This window comes from Stylophora pistillata, chromosome 12 (genome assembly GCF_964205215.1).
Source record: "Stylophora pistillata chromosome 12, jaStyPist1.2, whole genome shotgun sequence".
Lineage (NCBI taxonomy): Eukaryota > Metazoa > Cnidaria > Anthozoa > Scleractinia > Pocilloporidae > Stylophora > Stylophora pistillata.
Window position 1 is genome coordinate 1076078 of NC_142530.1, and position 14286 is coordinate 1090363.

Genomic DNA, 14286 nt, shown 5'->3' on the forward strand with positions numbered 1-14286 from the left:
CCCCCTGCATACCCCCCTGCATACCCCTTGCATACCCCCCTGCATACCCCCCTGCATACCCCCTGCATACCCCCCTGTAAGTCAGTCTATCTGCATACCCCCTGCATACCCCCCTGTAAGTTAGCCTATCTGCATACCCCCCTGCATGCCTCCCCTGCATACCCCCCTGCATACCCCCTTGCATACCCCCTGCATACCCCCCTGTAAGTTAGCGTAAAACAACAAATCTATCTGCATATTCCAAGTGCAGCCATTGTACTGAGTGTGGCATTTCAGGGCCAGGACATCCACTCAGTGATGTGTAGTACTCAAGCGATAAGTTATAACTGTAAAATCAGTGTTTTTGTAACAATTTCAAACAAACCTTAACTGGGTTCTAACATCTTTCAAAAATCTTAATTATTGTTTTTTAAACATGTGTCCCTAATACATTTATGAATTTGGCACTAAATAAATGTAAATCTTTTAACCTAAATTGTTTGGACCTTTCCTTTGTTAAGCACATGAGTTCAGGGATAGGGCATTACAGAAATCCTTTTATAGCTTAAACCTGTCTTAATTTTGTCTGGTTTTTAGCTGTTATTTGAAGAATAGTGTCCAAAACACCTGTTTGTTAATAACTATAAGATTGTTCAGGTTTTTAGGAGAAAAATGTAGCAGGAAAATAGCAGAAAATAGGTCATTGCAATTGAATTCTCCAATCACTTTTCCAGGAACTGAATCATCTGCCCAAGTGTATTGTTTGGTATTGTAATCTGATTTGATAAAATATTTTTCTGGTATGCTATTAGGGTCGTCCTGGCCAACCTGGACCCCAAGGGCAACCTGGAGAGGATGGCAGTGATGTAAGTTAGGGTAAAGTGCAGTTATGCCTGGTTTAACAGGGCTGTCAGCAATGATATAACAACATAGCAGCCAGGTTCTGGCAGATGCTTTGTTGTTCTATTTCAAGATTTGGAACAATTGGTTAAAAATGCCCCAGACCCTCTGTCATGGTAAAATGAGGTGATAGTCTTAGCCTTAAGATGGCAGACTAGCCGACAGCTTTGACCAGCTACTGCAGTTATTGCTTGCTCTGAGTCAGCCAGCATCCAACATGTTAGACCTTTGAGGTCACTTATGAAAATGTGGATCAATTATGGTGATGGCAAAGTTTTATCATGACATCTTAGCAAGTGGTTGCATGCGCTTTACATTTAGGAAACTATCACCTGCTTCTTTGATTCCACATTTGGGCAAAGATGTGTCAGTTTCTGATTGGTTGTCCAATCAGTTCCATAGGTTATTGAATATTGAGTTGTATATTGGCCATGGTAAAGTGTTTCCAAAGCTGAATGTGATATTTTGAGTGTCGAGCCTTTGTCATTAATTTTACTCTGATGAAGGGCTAACACTTAACCCTTTACACCATAACATCAGTTTGCATATTCTCCACTCTCTTCTTTATACATTCCCTTGGATGCTGACAAAGAGAATTTACTTTATAATCAGGAGATTCTTTAGTTGTTGATTGTTTCCAATATTCACATGACCCTAATGTTTGATTCAGAGGTGATATTGCAAGGAGAAATAAGACAAAGCATTCCTTTAACTGTTGTGTTAGTGGCCTGAGATGTAACTGGGTACTAACTGTTGGGAAAACTTGGCAAATTGCTGGGGAGGGGTGGGGGGAGGTAGTTATCTGGGCCTACAATGCATCTCTATAGAAGTTTTGCACAGCAGCCATGTTGGATGGCAGGAACAATGAAAATATTTTGCATAAGAAAGAAAATTTTTTCCCATGGGTAAAATAATCTATTGATCCTGCTATCCAACATGGCTGCTGTGCAAAATCTCTATCCTGTTCTGAAGAAGTACATGTAGTATCTACTCCTTTCTGCTTGGTGCTTTGGAAACGGGGGTGAATTTTATCTGTAATGGGCCATCAGTCATTTATGATTTACTCTGGGGCTCAATCAGTGTGTAATTTTTGTCATAGGGTGACTCTGGAGAAACTGGAGAAACTGGAGAGCCTGGTCCACCTGGTTCACCAGTAAGTGATGCATTTCATAACTGCTTCTAAACTAGTCTTGTAAGTTTTATGTGACTCTTGTTCAGTTGGGACTTTTCAACAAGGTATTTAAGTGTGGATTACTTGTTTTGCTGTTTTTTGGTTGGCACTGGAAAGCATCTTAAGGGGAGTGGGGACAATGATGAGAACAACAGCAAGAATGACATGGCGAAAGGACATGAACAATCATGAGACAAGTGTTAAATCTTAAACAAATTTGCATGCATGTGAACATTATAAAACTACTAATAATCCATGGAGTCCATAAGTAACAATAGGGCATTTTGCAGTTGTTAACTTAGTTGCCAAACCTTTGATTTGGAGTGAGGCTGAAGGTGACCTTGTTGTGATTGTGACCAGTACCTAGTTAGCATCAGCAAGTTATAAATACCATCAATCCTTTGTTGTGCAGGAGGTCAAGGGTTTGAGCCCTGGCCGGACCAACACTCGAGGTCTTAAAATAACTGAGGAGAATGTGCTACCTTTCTATGATATCAAGAAATGGATAGACATTCTAATCTTCTCGGATAAGGACAAATAAACCGTAATTTCCGTCTCCTGCTTCTATTAATTAGTTAATTTGGTTAGGTGGGGGACATTAAAGAACTCACTCACGAGATTACTGTGATGTGGTCTGACCTGTTTACTGGGAACTTGGGGGTGTGTGGCCTTGTCATTGTTAACGCAGGATCCACTGTAATTGGCTAAGCTGTAGTGGTCTCCCTGCCTGAGAAAATTAGGCAAAGCTAAATTATATAATTATATAAAGTCCATAATTATTGGTATTTAATTAATTATTATTATTATAATTATTATTATTGTTGTTGTTGTTGTTGTTATTACTGTTTTCTGTAAACTTAGGTCTGTCCTCCCACATTTATCTTATTTATTAAGTAACCTAACTGAACTGGAGGCTGACTTGAAAACTTAACAGCTATTTAGCCACAAGCCCTTCATTTTTACAATTTATTAGTGTGTTCTAAGACTTTTCTATTATAAATCAGTAATGTGCAAGAGTGAATAAAAGTATTATTATTATTTTCCTAATTTAGTTTATTAACAAGTGATATTGTGTCAATTTTTCAGGGTCCACCAGGAGCACCTGGTATGTCTGGTGATGTGGGTTTCAAAGGAGACCAGGTGAGAATGGAACAGTTCATTTCTTTGCGCCATAATTTTTAATCCTTTGGGACAAATGAGGAGGTTGTTCAATGTTCCAAGATGATTATTTTTTCAAAGTCACCATCTGGCGATAAAAGAAATCGAACAGTGGCTGTAAAAAGGTTTTGAAAAGTTTCCATGTTTTATTACTGTATTTGCTGATGTATAAGTTGAACTTGTGTATAAGTTTTAGGGCTGATTTTTTGGTCAGAAAAGGTCGTCTTATACGTGAGTAAATATGGCATACCACTGACCGCCCCACCTGTCATTAAAATAAGCATTTTTGCAGGCAACATCTTAAAAGTCTAATACTCTGACAACCATGGGGAAAGAGTGATGAACCATTTTATTTTATGAAATTGTTTTATCAAAATTTAAACTTAGACCATGCCATGTAGGTTGTCATTTGCTAGTCACAAGACAAATTAAGTCACCAAAACTTTTTATTTAGAAACTATCAGCCTTTTTCTTCTTGGTTTGGTGACCAATGTGGTTGCAGCTCCTTGTGCAGAAGGACAACCTAATTTGCCAGTTTTATGAGCAATGAAAAATTCAAACTGCCTGGAATATAATTTCTTCAATTTCTGTTGACTGCTTCAACTTGAAAATTTGGAGAAAACCCAGGGATTGTTATTATTGATCAACATTGTTAATAACTTTAATTTTGTTTTCCTTTTAGGGAGAAAAAGGATCAAAAGGAAGTAAAGGAAACCAGGGAGTTCCTGGTGAAAGGGTAGGATGGAAACCTCTTGTCTTATCTGCACAGTTATTTTTGTATTTTCAAAGCCCAAGACTGTGCTTTAGAAGAGGCTGTATGTCACAGGCATCCAAATTATGTTTTCAGGCAAATTGATTAAATTTGCCCTAAGGAAACGTTGAAAAGCAGATATCTTGCATTTTGTGGGTGATTCCTCTTAAAGCTTAGCTTTGAGGACAATTCCAAGTATTTTATCAGGAAGGAGAATAACTTGAAAAATTGTGGTATGTTATCAGCCCAGAGACTAGCTTAAGAAGAGGGGAGAATACAGCTGCTAATCAGAGCTAAAGGTAAACTTGTAGGCCAAATATGGTGGCAAGCAAGCTGGGATTGGCATAGGTCTCAAACCTCTGATTGGTGGTGTAGCATGAGCTATTCCAACCCCAAGCACTATAGTTACTTTCTACACCCCAACATCGGTATGCATACTCCCCGTGTTGTTCTCTTAACATTAGCCATGTAAGGCTGTGGTTTAGCAGCGCCCAGTGGCCCCTGGCGCCTTACTTTTGCTCTTGGGCGACTCAGGAATTTAAGTTTTTTCATAAAAAGCATATGCTGGGCACCCTGGATTTCACAGTTTCAGAGCAATGGGCTCCATTCAATTTTCCTTAGAGCACAGCCTTGCCATGATAACGATGTGGAGAATCACAGGTTTTTCTAGTTGATTATAATTTACGCTGTTCTCACAAACTTATTGTAATGTTGGATTTAAGAGTGATACCGTAGGGAGAAAGTAGTTCCTTGTTACTCCTTGAGATAAAAGTGTTTAGGTCAGTAACACAGTTTTTGGGGTGAAGAAACATTTCTCTGGCTGTGGCAAGTTATGATCAGGGCAATAAGTCTAGTTTGACTTTGTTGATAGATGATCTAAACAATATGTCCATATTTTTTCCAGGGATCTCCTGGTCTTGCTGGAAAATCTGGTTTCGATGGACGACCTGTAAGTATTGTGCCCAAACACTCTATGTTCTGGTTTCTTGCATTCTGCATGTGTGTATTTAAACTTCCTACAATCAGTTGATGTAGAATCCCTGTCAGATCTGTCTCCTTTTGCGTTCTATTTTCTCTTTGGTGATTGTAAGGCTGTTATTGAATCAGTTGTTGGCACATGGTTTATAGATTACAGGCTTATAATGATTAAAGATTAAAGGCCGATCATTCAGCAGATATACAGGATACATGCATCTTTGCTTAGAAAGTTGGACCTCGTGTCATGGGTTTATAGATTGAAGCATAACTTGTTCAAAATTTCTGATCAGCTAGTTATTTGTTAAATAAATTATATATGTCTGTGAGCATTAACTATGAACTGTTTTAAAGAATTGACTTAATGTTATTGCAGTAGTAAGATCAATCCTTGGTTCCATTTCTTTCCTTTCTCTTGGTAAGGACTTTGTTGTACTAGCTGATTATTGCAGAAAATAATGAGGTTATTAAAACCTGACATTATTGCAGTGTCGTAAGCATGCATGCCTTCAGTTGAGTGCAAACAAACATACTGTGCATCAGCCACCCTTAATGGTTTGTGATGGAGGGGAATGCCAAGAAATTATTGATATAATTATATATAATAATTATTGTAATTAAAATAGTCTGTGTGATTAAAATACTTTGTGCAAAGATACTCTCTTAATGATGTGCTGCAAACTTGAAATCTGCATGTCATTTACCCCTTTAATAATTATATAGCTTGTTTATTCATGTTTGTATCACTCTTGTAATTGTATATACATATAGGAATCAAGTTATTAAAACCTTATTGTTGTCTCTACTGTACAATAATTATAAAAGTTTTCTCAGCCTTTTTAAAGGTATATTTTACTACTTACTGCCATTTTCCTTTTAAAAGATTAACCAAACTTTCTGCAAATTACTTATAGATGTCCCAAAACTCAACCTCACATGCTGCTATTGAACAATTATTCCACGAGTGCGCATTGGATATGAGATGATAGATAGCCAACAAGGCGCGTAGCACTGAGTTGGCTATAATCATCCCATATCCAACAAGCGCGAGTGGAATAATTGTTTTATTAAAAAAAAATGCCTCCAAGATATTAGACATATCTTTTTGACTTTGTTTTGTAAGAAGAAACCGGATGTTACAAGGTACAGATATTAGATTATGGTATATTGGCTCATAGACCATAATGGCGAAGCCAATAAAAAGTCTTGAATCGCATTATCCAATGATCCAGTTTTTAATGATTTTAATTATTCCTTGCTTCGCAGCATAGTCACTGATGATGTTATCAATCTATCTTTTTTGATATTGCCTGGTAATCTTTTTTATCTACTTGGAGTTATGCAAAATGGCATTCTTGAATGAAATATATTTCTTTCTAGAAAAAACCAAAGGTGCAGCTTTTTTGCACTATAGGTGTTTTGATTTTTCATTTGAAGCCAGGTTACAGAAGTGTTAAATTTTGAGGACATCTAAGGACAATTTTCAAACTTTTCAGCTGCTCTCTGTACTTTCATAACACAGCAAGTTATAATTTTTAATTTATATAAATTATATACTTCTTAATGGCAGTAGTAAAAGTTATGGGATGGCCAGTGTGTGGGTTGTACTTCTCTGTTAAGCCTTACATCAGCATGCATATTCTTTATGCTGTTCTCTATACACTTCGTAAATAATCGTATAATTCAACTTTTGGGTGCAAATCAGTTATTAATAAACTATCTATCTATTTAATTTCTGAGCTGCTGAAAAGGAGAATTTGTTTTTTTTTATGTAACGTTAAAGAGTTAAACAATCGAGAGCTTCTTAAGTTGATGATCAATTCCTTTATTTTTGTGACTTTAATGTGTGATTCCAGGGTGATATTAACCACCTCCCAGTTAGCTCAATTGGTTAGAATGCCAGACTGTTGTGTGGGAGGTCGAGGGTTTGAGCCCTGGCTGGACCAACACTCAAGGTCTTAGACTAACTGTGGAGAATGTGCGACTAAAAACCAACATTCTAAATTCCAATTTGATCTGGAAACAGTGGACAAGAAGAGCCACCCAGTGGATGTCCATTGCTAAATTATTATTTTAGTTATATCAAGAAATGGATAGACATTGTAGTCTTCTTGGATAAGGACGAATAAACTGTAGTTCCTGTCTCCTGCATCTATTAATTAGTTAATTTGGTTAGGCAGGGAAAGTTAAAGAACCCACTCATGAGATCACTGTAATATGGTCTGGCCTGTTTACTGAGAATTGGGGGGATGGGGGCATCTTCAAATAAGTTTCCTTTGATTGATATTGTAAACTGCTTGATGCAGTCCAGCTAAAGTCCCCCGAAAGTGTTTTGATGTGCCTTTGAATATTGTATAGAAAAAGCGCTATAGAAGTAATAAATATCATTATTATTATTATAATTATTATTATTATTATTATTATTATTATTATTATATTGTGACGAGAAATCAGATGCTAATCACTTAGGAGTTGAAGTGTTAAACTGGGGTCAGCAGGTCATTACCTTTTATATCACTGCAACATGTAAACCTAATTATATTGCAATTTTAGGGAGACCCTGGACTGCGTGGTGTCACAGGAAAACCTGGCAGACAAGGACCAGTGGGTCTCAGGGGAAGTGAAGGACCCCCAGGACAGCAAGGACGACCGGTATGAATTTGATCTTTTAGATTTTCATGCCAGCCAGTGTCATCCAATGATTTTGCAAATACTATTAGATGTCTTATCATCTCAACATTTGCATTTGTCTCAAGCCAGCTTCTTGTTATCTCAGATTTATAGGATGTTCATCTTCCCAGCCATTTAAATCACATTTTGCTTTGCAACTTCCTGCATGGATAAATGTACCTCAGCACAGGTTTTAAAGACAGCAGAAACATTGTCAATTCTTTGTCACTATTAAGAATAAAATGTTGTATAACAAATCCTCTGTCTTAAATGAGGAAAGGTACATGTATATTGATTAATAATAAAAGTTTGTAACCTGGGGTAAAAAACTCTTCCATAAGACCATGATGCTCTGCTGAATTTCACTGTGTCAACTTTTATTTCCCTATTACTCTGGATTACCTCCTTTGAACCTTTCATGAATTTAAGACCTGTGACAATAGTGTGATACAACCAAAGAATGTACAATAGGTCTAAAAAACAAGACGAATTAAAATCTAAATGCTAAGGTTCAACCTTGTTCAGGACAGTTTAAGGACACAGTGAGTTGCTCATCACACATGACTCATGTTCTGAAAGAAACTGGTGCTTATAGGTGGGAAAACTAGAACTTAAACAGATGCAACTTAAATTACAAAGTTTATATTCTGAAAATTGCTTTCCTAAGAACTTCAACATCTAAGAAGAGTACCTTCCAGTTTAAAGGGAGTTTGAAAGCATGTAAATTCTCCATAAAACCCCAAATAAGGATGGTCATGTTGATTTCAATGTTCAGATCCTTTAACCCTAACATCGCCATGCATATTTTCCATACTGTTCTCTGTTGCAATATGCCATTGCATAGTGCAATTAGTCCATAATTGTTTAGATCGTTATTCCCAGTACACACCACTCTTTTATTCATATGTAATTAGATATAGATTGCGCTAAAAATTATTATTCATAGCGAGTGTGAATGTTTTGTATTTAAAAAAAAGCAGTTAGGACGCGAAATAAAATTTAATTCTCATCTCTAAGAAAGGTTGTCTTGTGAGTATATATTCATGCTGGAGACGAAAACTATATGAGGAAACAATGCATTTCTTGAGTTGCTACCAAGGAGAAGTTGTTAACAATCAAGAGCTTCTTTAGTTTCCAATCATTTCCTGTATTCTCTTGACCTTAATGTGTGACTCAGTGGCGTTACTACAAGGAGAAAATCAGAGCTAGTCACTGTTAGGGGTCAAAAGATTAAGGATAATGCCATGTGTTGGAAAATATTAGTCTTTGTTGGATGGGTATTAGAACAGGAACCAGTTGAGTGTAGTTACTGGCTGTCACATTTCCTTTGTGTCCTTGGGGATGATTTAACTGAGAGTGAATAACTTATCTTCACCAGGGTCAAAGAGGACCGAGAGGGGTTCCAGGTTCACCAGGTATTCCAGGAGCCAAGGGTGATGCTGGCGAACAAGGCATTCAAGGTGCACCTGGAGAAGCAGGTGAACCAGGTCCTCCAGGTGAAATAGGAGCAAAGGGTGATAATGGACGTGATGGAGCACCAGGCAGAAGTGGAGTGCCAGGAGAGAAAGGATCAGTGGTATGTATATCTGTTGTCTTCAGTCTCCTCTCCTGGACTTGATTATTGTTTAACAATCAAGAGCTTGTATATGTATTTGTATTTATTTCTCAACTCCACATAGTAGTAAGTGTAGTTACATAACCAAGGTAATAACTACAAAGCAATTCTAATTCTGTACTACAAATAATAGAGAGGAGAGGAGAGGGCGTATCTAGACACCTAATATAGTGCCCCTGAATTTACAAGAAAAGCTATTCACTAAACTGGATCAACAGCTTCTCAAGCTGATGATCATTTCTTTTATTCTTTTCACCTGATTGTGTGATTCATGGGTAACATTGCACAGAGAAATTGGATGCTATCCAAAAATGGTGTAATGTCATTACTAACAGTTGTCACTATTATCTGTGATCCCTTTGGGACTCTTGCAATCTTAACAAATGGACAGTAGTTTAGGGTGCTCTGTACTCTTATCAACGATGATATTTGTCATCACAGTGGTCAAAATGATTGTGGGCTCACAAGGTGCAGCTGAGTTAGTCTGCTACAAATTTGACCACTGTCACTCTGTTTTTTCCCATAATATTGGAGTCAATTAAAATGAGTTTTTCAGTGCAAGACCACTGTGTGACACACTGACAGGAGCAGCATTTTGTCTGATTAAAAAAAAACTGTTCTTGAGTCTGCTCATTTTGCAAATGGAGATGTGATATAAATGACTGTTTCAAAGATTAAAACTACAATTATTTAGCAATTATGGGTTTGACAGAAATTTTGATTCTCTCCCATTTCTGTGTGCAAACCCAACTTTGGGCCAAAGAAAGTTCTTTTTTTTTTTTTTTAAATTGAAATTTTGGGTTGTGAGTATGTACAATTTCCTTCATTGCTTTTATAAATTTCTTCCAGATAAATGGATGTTTGATTCAGTATGAATAAAAGAAACTAAAAAACTCCATTTGTTGATGTGTTTTCAGGGTCTCACTGGAGAACAAGGTCCATCAGGTCAACCAGGAGCTCCTGGAAATGCTGTAAGTACTTTAACAAGCAAACCATTTAACAAATCGACAGTGGCCGAGAAATTGGCCAATAAGATCGCAACATCGTTGTTTTCACTTTCTCACATTCAGGAGGAGGCTAAAGAAAGTCCAGATCTCTTTACCCCACCCTCCCTTTTCAGTGAGAGCTGTGGGTTTTTCTATAACCTGCCTGAAAACAAAATTATGGCGACAAGAGAATTGCATGTTACTACTCAGTATAAACATTTGCTCACTAGTCTATAATTAAAAAATTAAAAAATAACCCCTGCCATTAACAATTCTAAATAATTATGCTCCTGGGTTAACAAGGTATTCTTGCTCAGATACATGGTACTCAAACAATGCAGTGTTTTATTGACTCAGTGTTGCAGTTAAAAGTGTTCAATACTTTTCCTGTTTCTCAAATATACCTGTCTTGTTATGAGAAATTTTCTTCATGTGGCTTGAGTTCTCTTTTGCCTCACAGGGTGTTCCAGGTGCGCAAGGAAGGTCAGGTCCCCCTGGCGACAGAGTAAGTAGTGAGCACGTGGGATGTTGATAGGTGTGGTCAGATGTTAATAGTGGTCAGTGTTTTGAATTCCAGATAAGGTGGACAACATGGTGACCTTTCCGTAAGGACACTGGACTTTGGATAGAGATGCAGGGTTGAGGCCTAGCCAGTTTATTGTGTTGTGTTTTGGCAAGGCACTTGACTCTTTAATACCCAAGATCTAATCATTATTTCTCTTTTGGCTGCCATGCATTTCCTTTTAAGGTTACCGTGCACCTTTGGGGGTGTCTCACATGGAAGCGATGCAGGGCGTCCGGTTTAAACTGTAGATATCTATTAGACTATACCAAACATTTTGAAAAAAAACCAATTGTCGAATTTTTCACGACTTCTAAATGCGAGCGCCCAAATCACCTTTTAAGAACTACAAGTCAAAGGGAATTTGTTTGATTGCTCTCAAACTTTGACAGTAGCTAGTTTTCCATATAAACAACAAAAAGGTGTCTCCGAATTTTTTATTTCTAATAACTTTTTTTTCAAGAGCGATTTTTGTACGATCACACCACATTTTTTAATCCTATTTCAAAAATGTTCTGTAACTTTTCACTGAAAGTGAATATGGCAAATTGCAGACACATTTTTTTTAAGCGCTTTGGCCCCGGAAACAGAGGAACACATTAAATAAGCAAAAAACAAAATTCACTTTGACATGTAACGTTCAAAAGGCGATTCGGGCGCTCGCATTTAGAAGTCATGAAAAATTCAAACTTTTTGGTATAGTCTGATAGCCAGTCCTATAAGCTTTAATTTGATATAGGGGTTTGGATGTCTACAGTTTAAACCAGACGTGCTACATCGCTTGCCCACGAGACACCACTGAAGGTGCACGGTAACCTTAAATTAGTTGCAAAAGTTTGGTGTGGAATCAAGATAACAACTTCTACCTTATAAGTTTGAGTATTCTCATTTCCTGTTTGCTGGATAATATATGGATATTGTAGGGAGAAGTTACATGTTAATCTGAGAGTTCAAGGGTTTACTCTCACAGTATCTGACTCTCCATCTAAGGGTATAAATGGTTACCAGTTTGGAAAATCTTGCAAAATGCCTGGAGGGGGGGGGGGAAGGACTCTTTTAAGCTCTAGGGGGTCACTCACAATGTCTCTCTCAGTCCTGGACTATTGATGGATACCATGAAACTGTCAGGGAGATTTACCAAAATGGCAGGAGGTTGCCTTGCAATACTCTAAGCCAGGTCATGCTATTGACACTTGGAAGGGTTTTCTGTCTCATTTGCGGACTTCACCTTTAAGTAGCTATAGGCTAGTCTGTGTATGCTGGGGCTAATCCTCAAATGATTTATTGTGTGTTCTTTGAACTGAAAATTATCCATTGCCATAGGGACGAGCTGGTCGCCCAGGAATGCGAGGAAGAAAGGGAGAAAAAGGAGGCCAAGTAAGTTATTAACCAAGAAAATCTTGAACCCTTTACACCCTTAAATCAGTATGTACATCCTAACAACAGTTTGGTTATTTTCCCTAATGTTCTCTATGTATTTCTTGAGCTGCTGACTAGGAGAATTTGTTTAAAAATCGATAAAGGTATTTTGTAGGCGATAATTTCATTTAATATTCTCATGACCAGGGTTTGCAGGGTTGTACCTCACTATTGATTATTTTCCAGCGGAGTAGCTGAAATGGACACAGGTTAAAAAGGTTGTGCCAATGAAAATCGAGTGGCAAATTATTAGTTTATTCTTTGGAGTGTAAATCATTTGTTTTGCTTTAATCTGTTCTAGGGAACCCCAGGTACACCTGGTCAAACTGGACCTTCTGGCCCTGTTGGCAAACGGGTGAGAATTTTTACCTCTATCATCACATTTATCCAACATTTAGGTTTTGCATCTGCAACTTTAAACCTTTTAAGTTTGCCTATTTCTTGTTTTGAATTGATCTCGGGTGTAAATGAAGGCTATCGTACATATGAGTATTAACCACTTTTGTCATCAATTTTTTCAGGGTCGAACTGGATCACCAGGCCCTCCCGGTCCAGTCGGTGCACCAGGTCCTCAGGTGGGTACATCAAAATTTCAGTTTGATTAATTGTGAGAGATTTCAGCCTCATTTCATTCTTTTCTTGACAGGTCAATGAGGTATTGAACAGAGATCCAGTCTCCTTTGCTCAGTAGTTTTTCTTAAGAAAGCTTTTTTATTGATTCAATTGCTTTTTATTTCAGGGTCCTTCTGGTCTTCGCGGATCACCTGGTCCTGACGGTACACCCGGTCGAAAGGTGATTTTTTAAGATTTAAAATTGTCATCATTTCCTCTGACGAGTGTAATCAAATCCTGCCGTTATGGTTGGAACAGTAGCTGTGACTCTTATTTCATTTTCCAATTAAGGGGGGTAGGGGAAAGTAGCTGGCCTATCATACTTTATGCAAGGAATTGCTTTCATCCCTAGAATATTGTTTAATCATAGGCTGAAAGATGACAACACATAACTTTAACATTAATTTTGTTTTCTAATAAACATTCAAAACTGGAAATTATAGAACAATACAATCTCAAAAGTGTCCTACAAAATGTTTCGAAGACAATTTTTGCTGTTTAGGTGGTATAATAAGAAAAAGGACTCAGTGATCTGTTCACAATCATATTCTACTCTGACTAAAAAGGAAAAAAATGAAAGCCAAAAATGGAGGGAAAAAAAATGAAAGCCAAAAATGGCAGGCAAAAAATTCAAGCTCTAGACAAATTTACTGCTGACTGTGCAGTGTTGCAGTCATGCTTAATTTGAAGGATAGCACTAAATATTTTTTCCTTGATTGATGAACTGTGCAGGGATCAACTGGTTCACCGGGTGAGAATGGTTTCAATGGAGCAAAGGGAGATAAGGTGAGTTGGTAAATGAAAGAGAACTATGAACAGGTGGTTTGAAAGCTGAAAACATTCTCAATTTCACAATATATCACCTACAGTTGCATGCTTGGTTGCCAAGCCTTTAAACAGGAGTGAGGCTTAGGGTGTCCTTGTTATGATACAGACATTGTTGTATTTCAAATGTAAATTACACTGGTATCATGCAAACTAGATACTGGTCTCTATCACAACAAGGTCACCTTTAGCCTCACCTCAAATCAAAGGCTTAGAAACTAAGTACACAAGTGTAAAATGGCCTATTAGATTTCATTTTGTTGATGGCATCAAGATATCTAGAGAAAAAGTGATGAAGATAGAAAGAAAAAAATTGGTTCCCAGTCACCTTATCTATGAATTGAGTCATCTTTTATGTTATCAAACATTGCACTTGTAATCAACTTAGATTTGCTTCCACTCTGACTTGTTTTCTAGGGATCTGCAGGTGCACGTGGTGAACCAGGGCAACTTGGTGCAAAGGTAAAAAGTAAAATAAAGAATTTCATGTGTTTGAACACTCTATTTATTCAGACCATTGTAGGTGCTTTTGTTCAAGGAGTTATCTCATTTTTTGGCATATTTAAGAAATATAGAGTATGCTCCTAGCATTATTTTATTGTTCTCACACACCTCTGGTAGCCATGTCAAGCTGACCGCCACAACCGGACCTTTATTGCAAAT

General features: G+C 37.5%; 1 protein-coding gene across 2 annotated transcripts in view; it reads left to right on the forward strand.

Moving 5' to 3' along the window:
* Positions 1-14286, forward strand: part of LOC111320871 (uncharacterized) — a 53984-nt gene that overhangs the window by 11557 nt on the left and 28141 nt on the right. For both annotated transcript variants that reach the window (XM_088741291.1, XM_022923600.2), the window contains 15 exons: positions 792-845; positions 1979-2032; positions 3137-3190; positions 3891-3944; positions 4864-4908; positions 7488-7586; positions 8983-9180; positions 10137-10190; positions 10666-10710; positions 12091-12144; positions 12488-12541; positions 12708-12761; positions 12926-12979; positions 13531-13584; positions 14041-14085. In XM_088741291.1, the coding sequence (XP_088597417.1) occupies positions 792-845; positions 1979-2032; positions 3137-3190; positions 3891-3944; positions 4864-4908; positions 7488-7586; positions 8983-9180; positions 10137-10190; positions 10666-10710; positions 12091-12144; positions 12488-12541; positions 12708-12761; positions 12926-12979; positions 13531-13584; positions 14041-14085 (972 nt within the window). The remainder of the gene's footprint in view (positions 1-791; positions 846-1978; positions 2033-3136; positions 3191-3890; positions 3945-4863; positions 4909-7487; positions 7587-8982; positions 9181-10136; positions 10191-10665; positions 10711-12090; positions 12145-12487; positions 12542-12707; positions 12762-12925; positions 12980-13530; positions 13585-14040; positions 14086-14286) is intronic.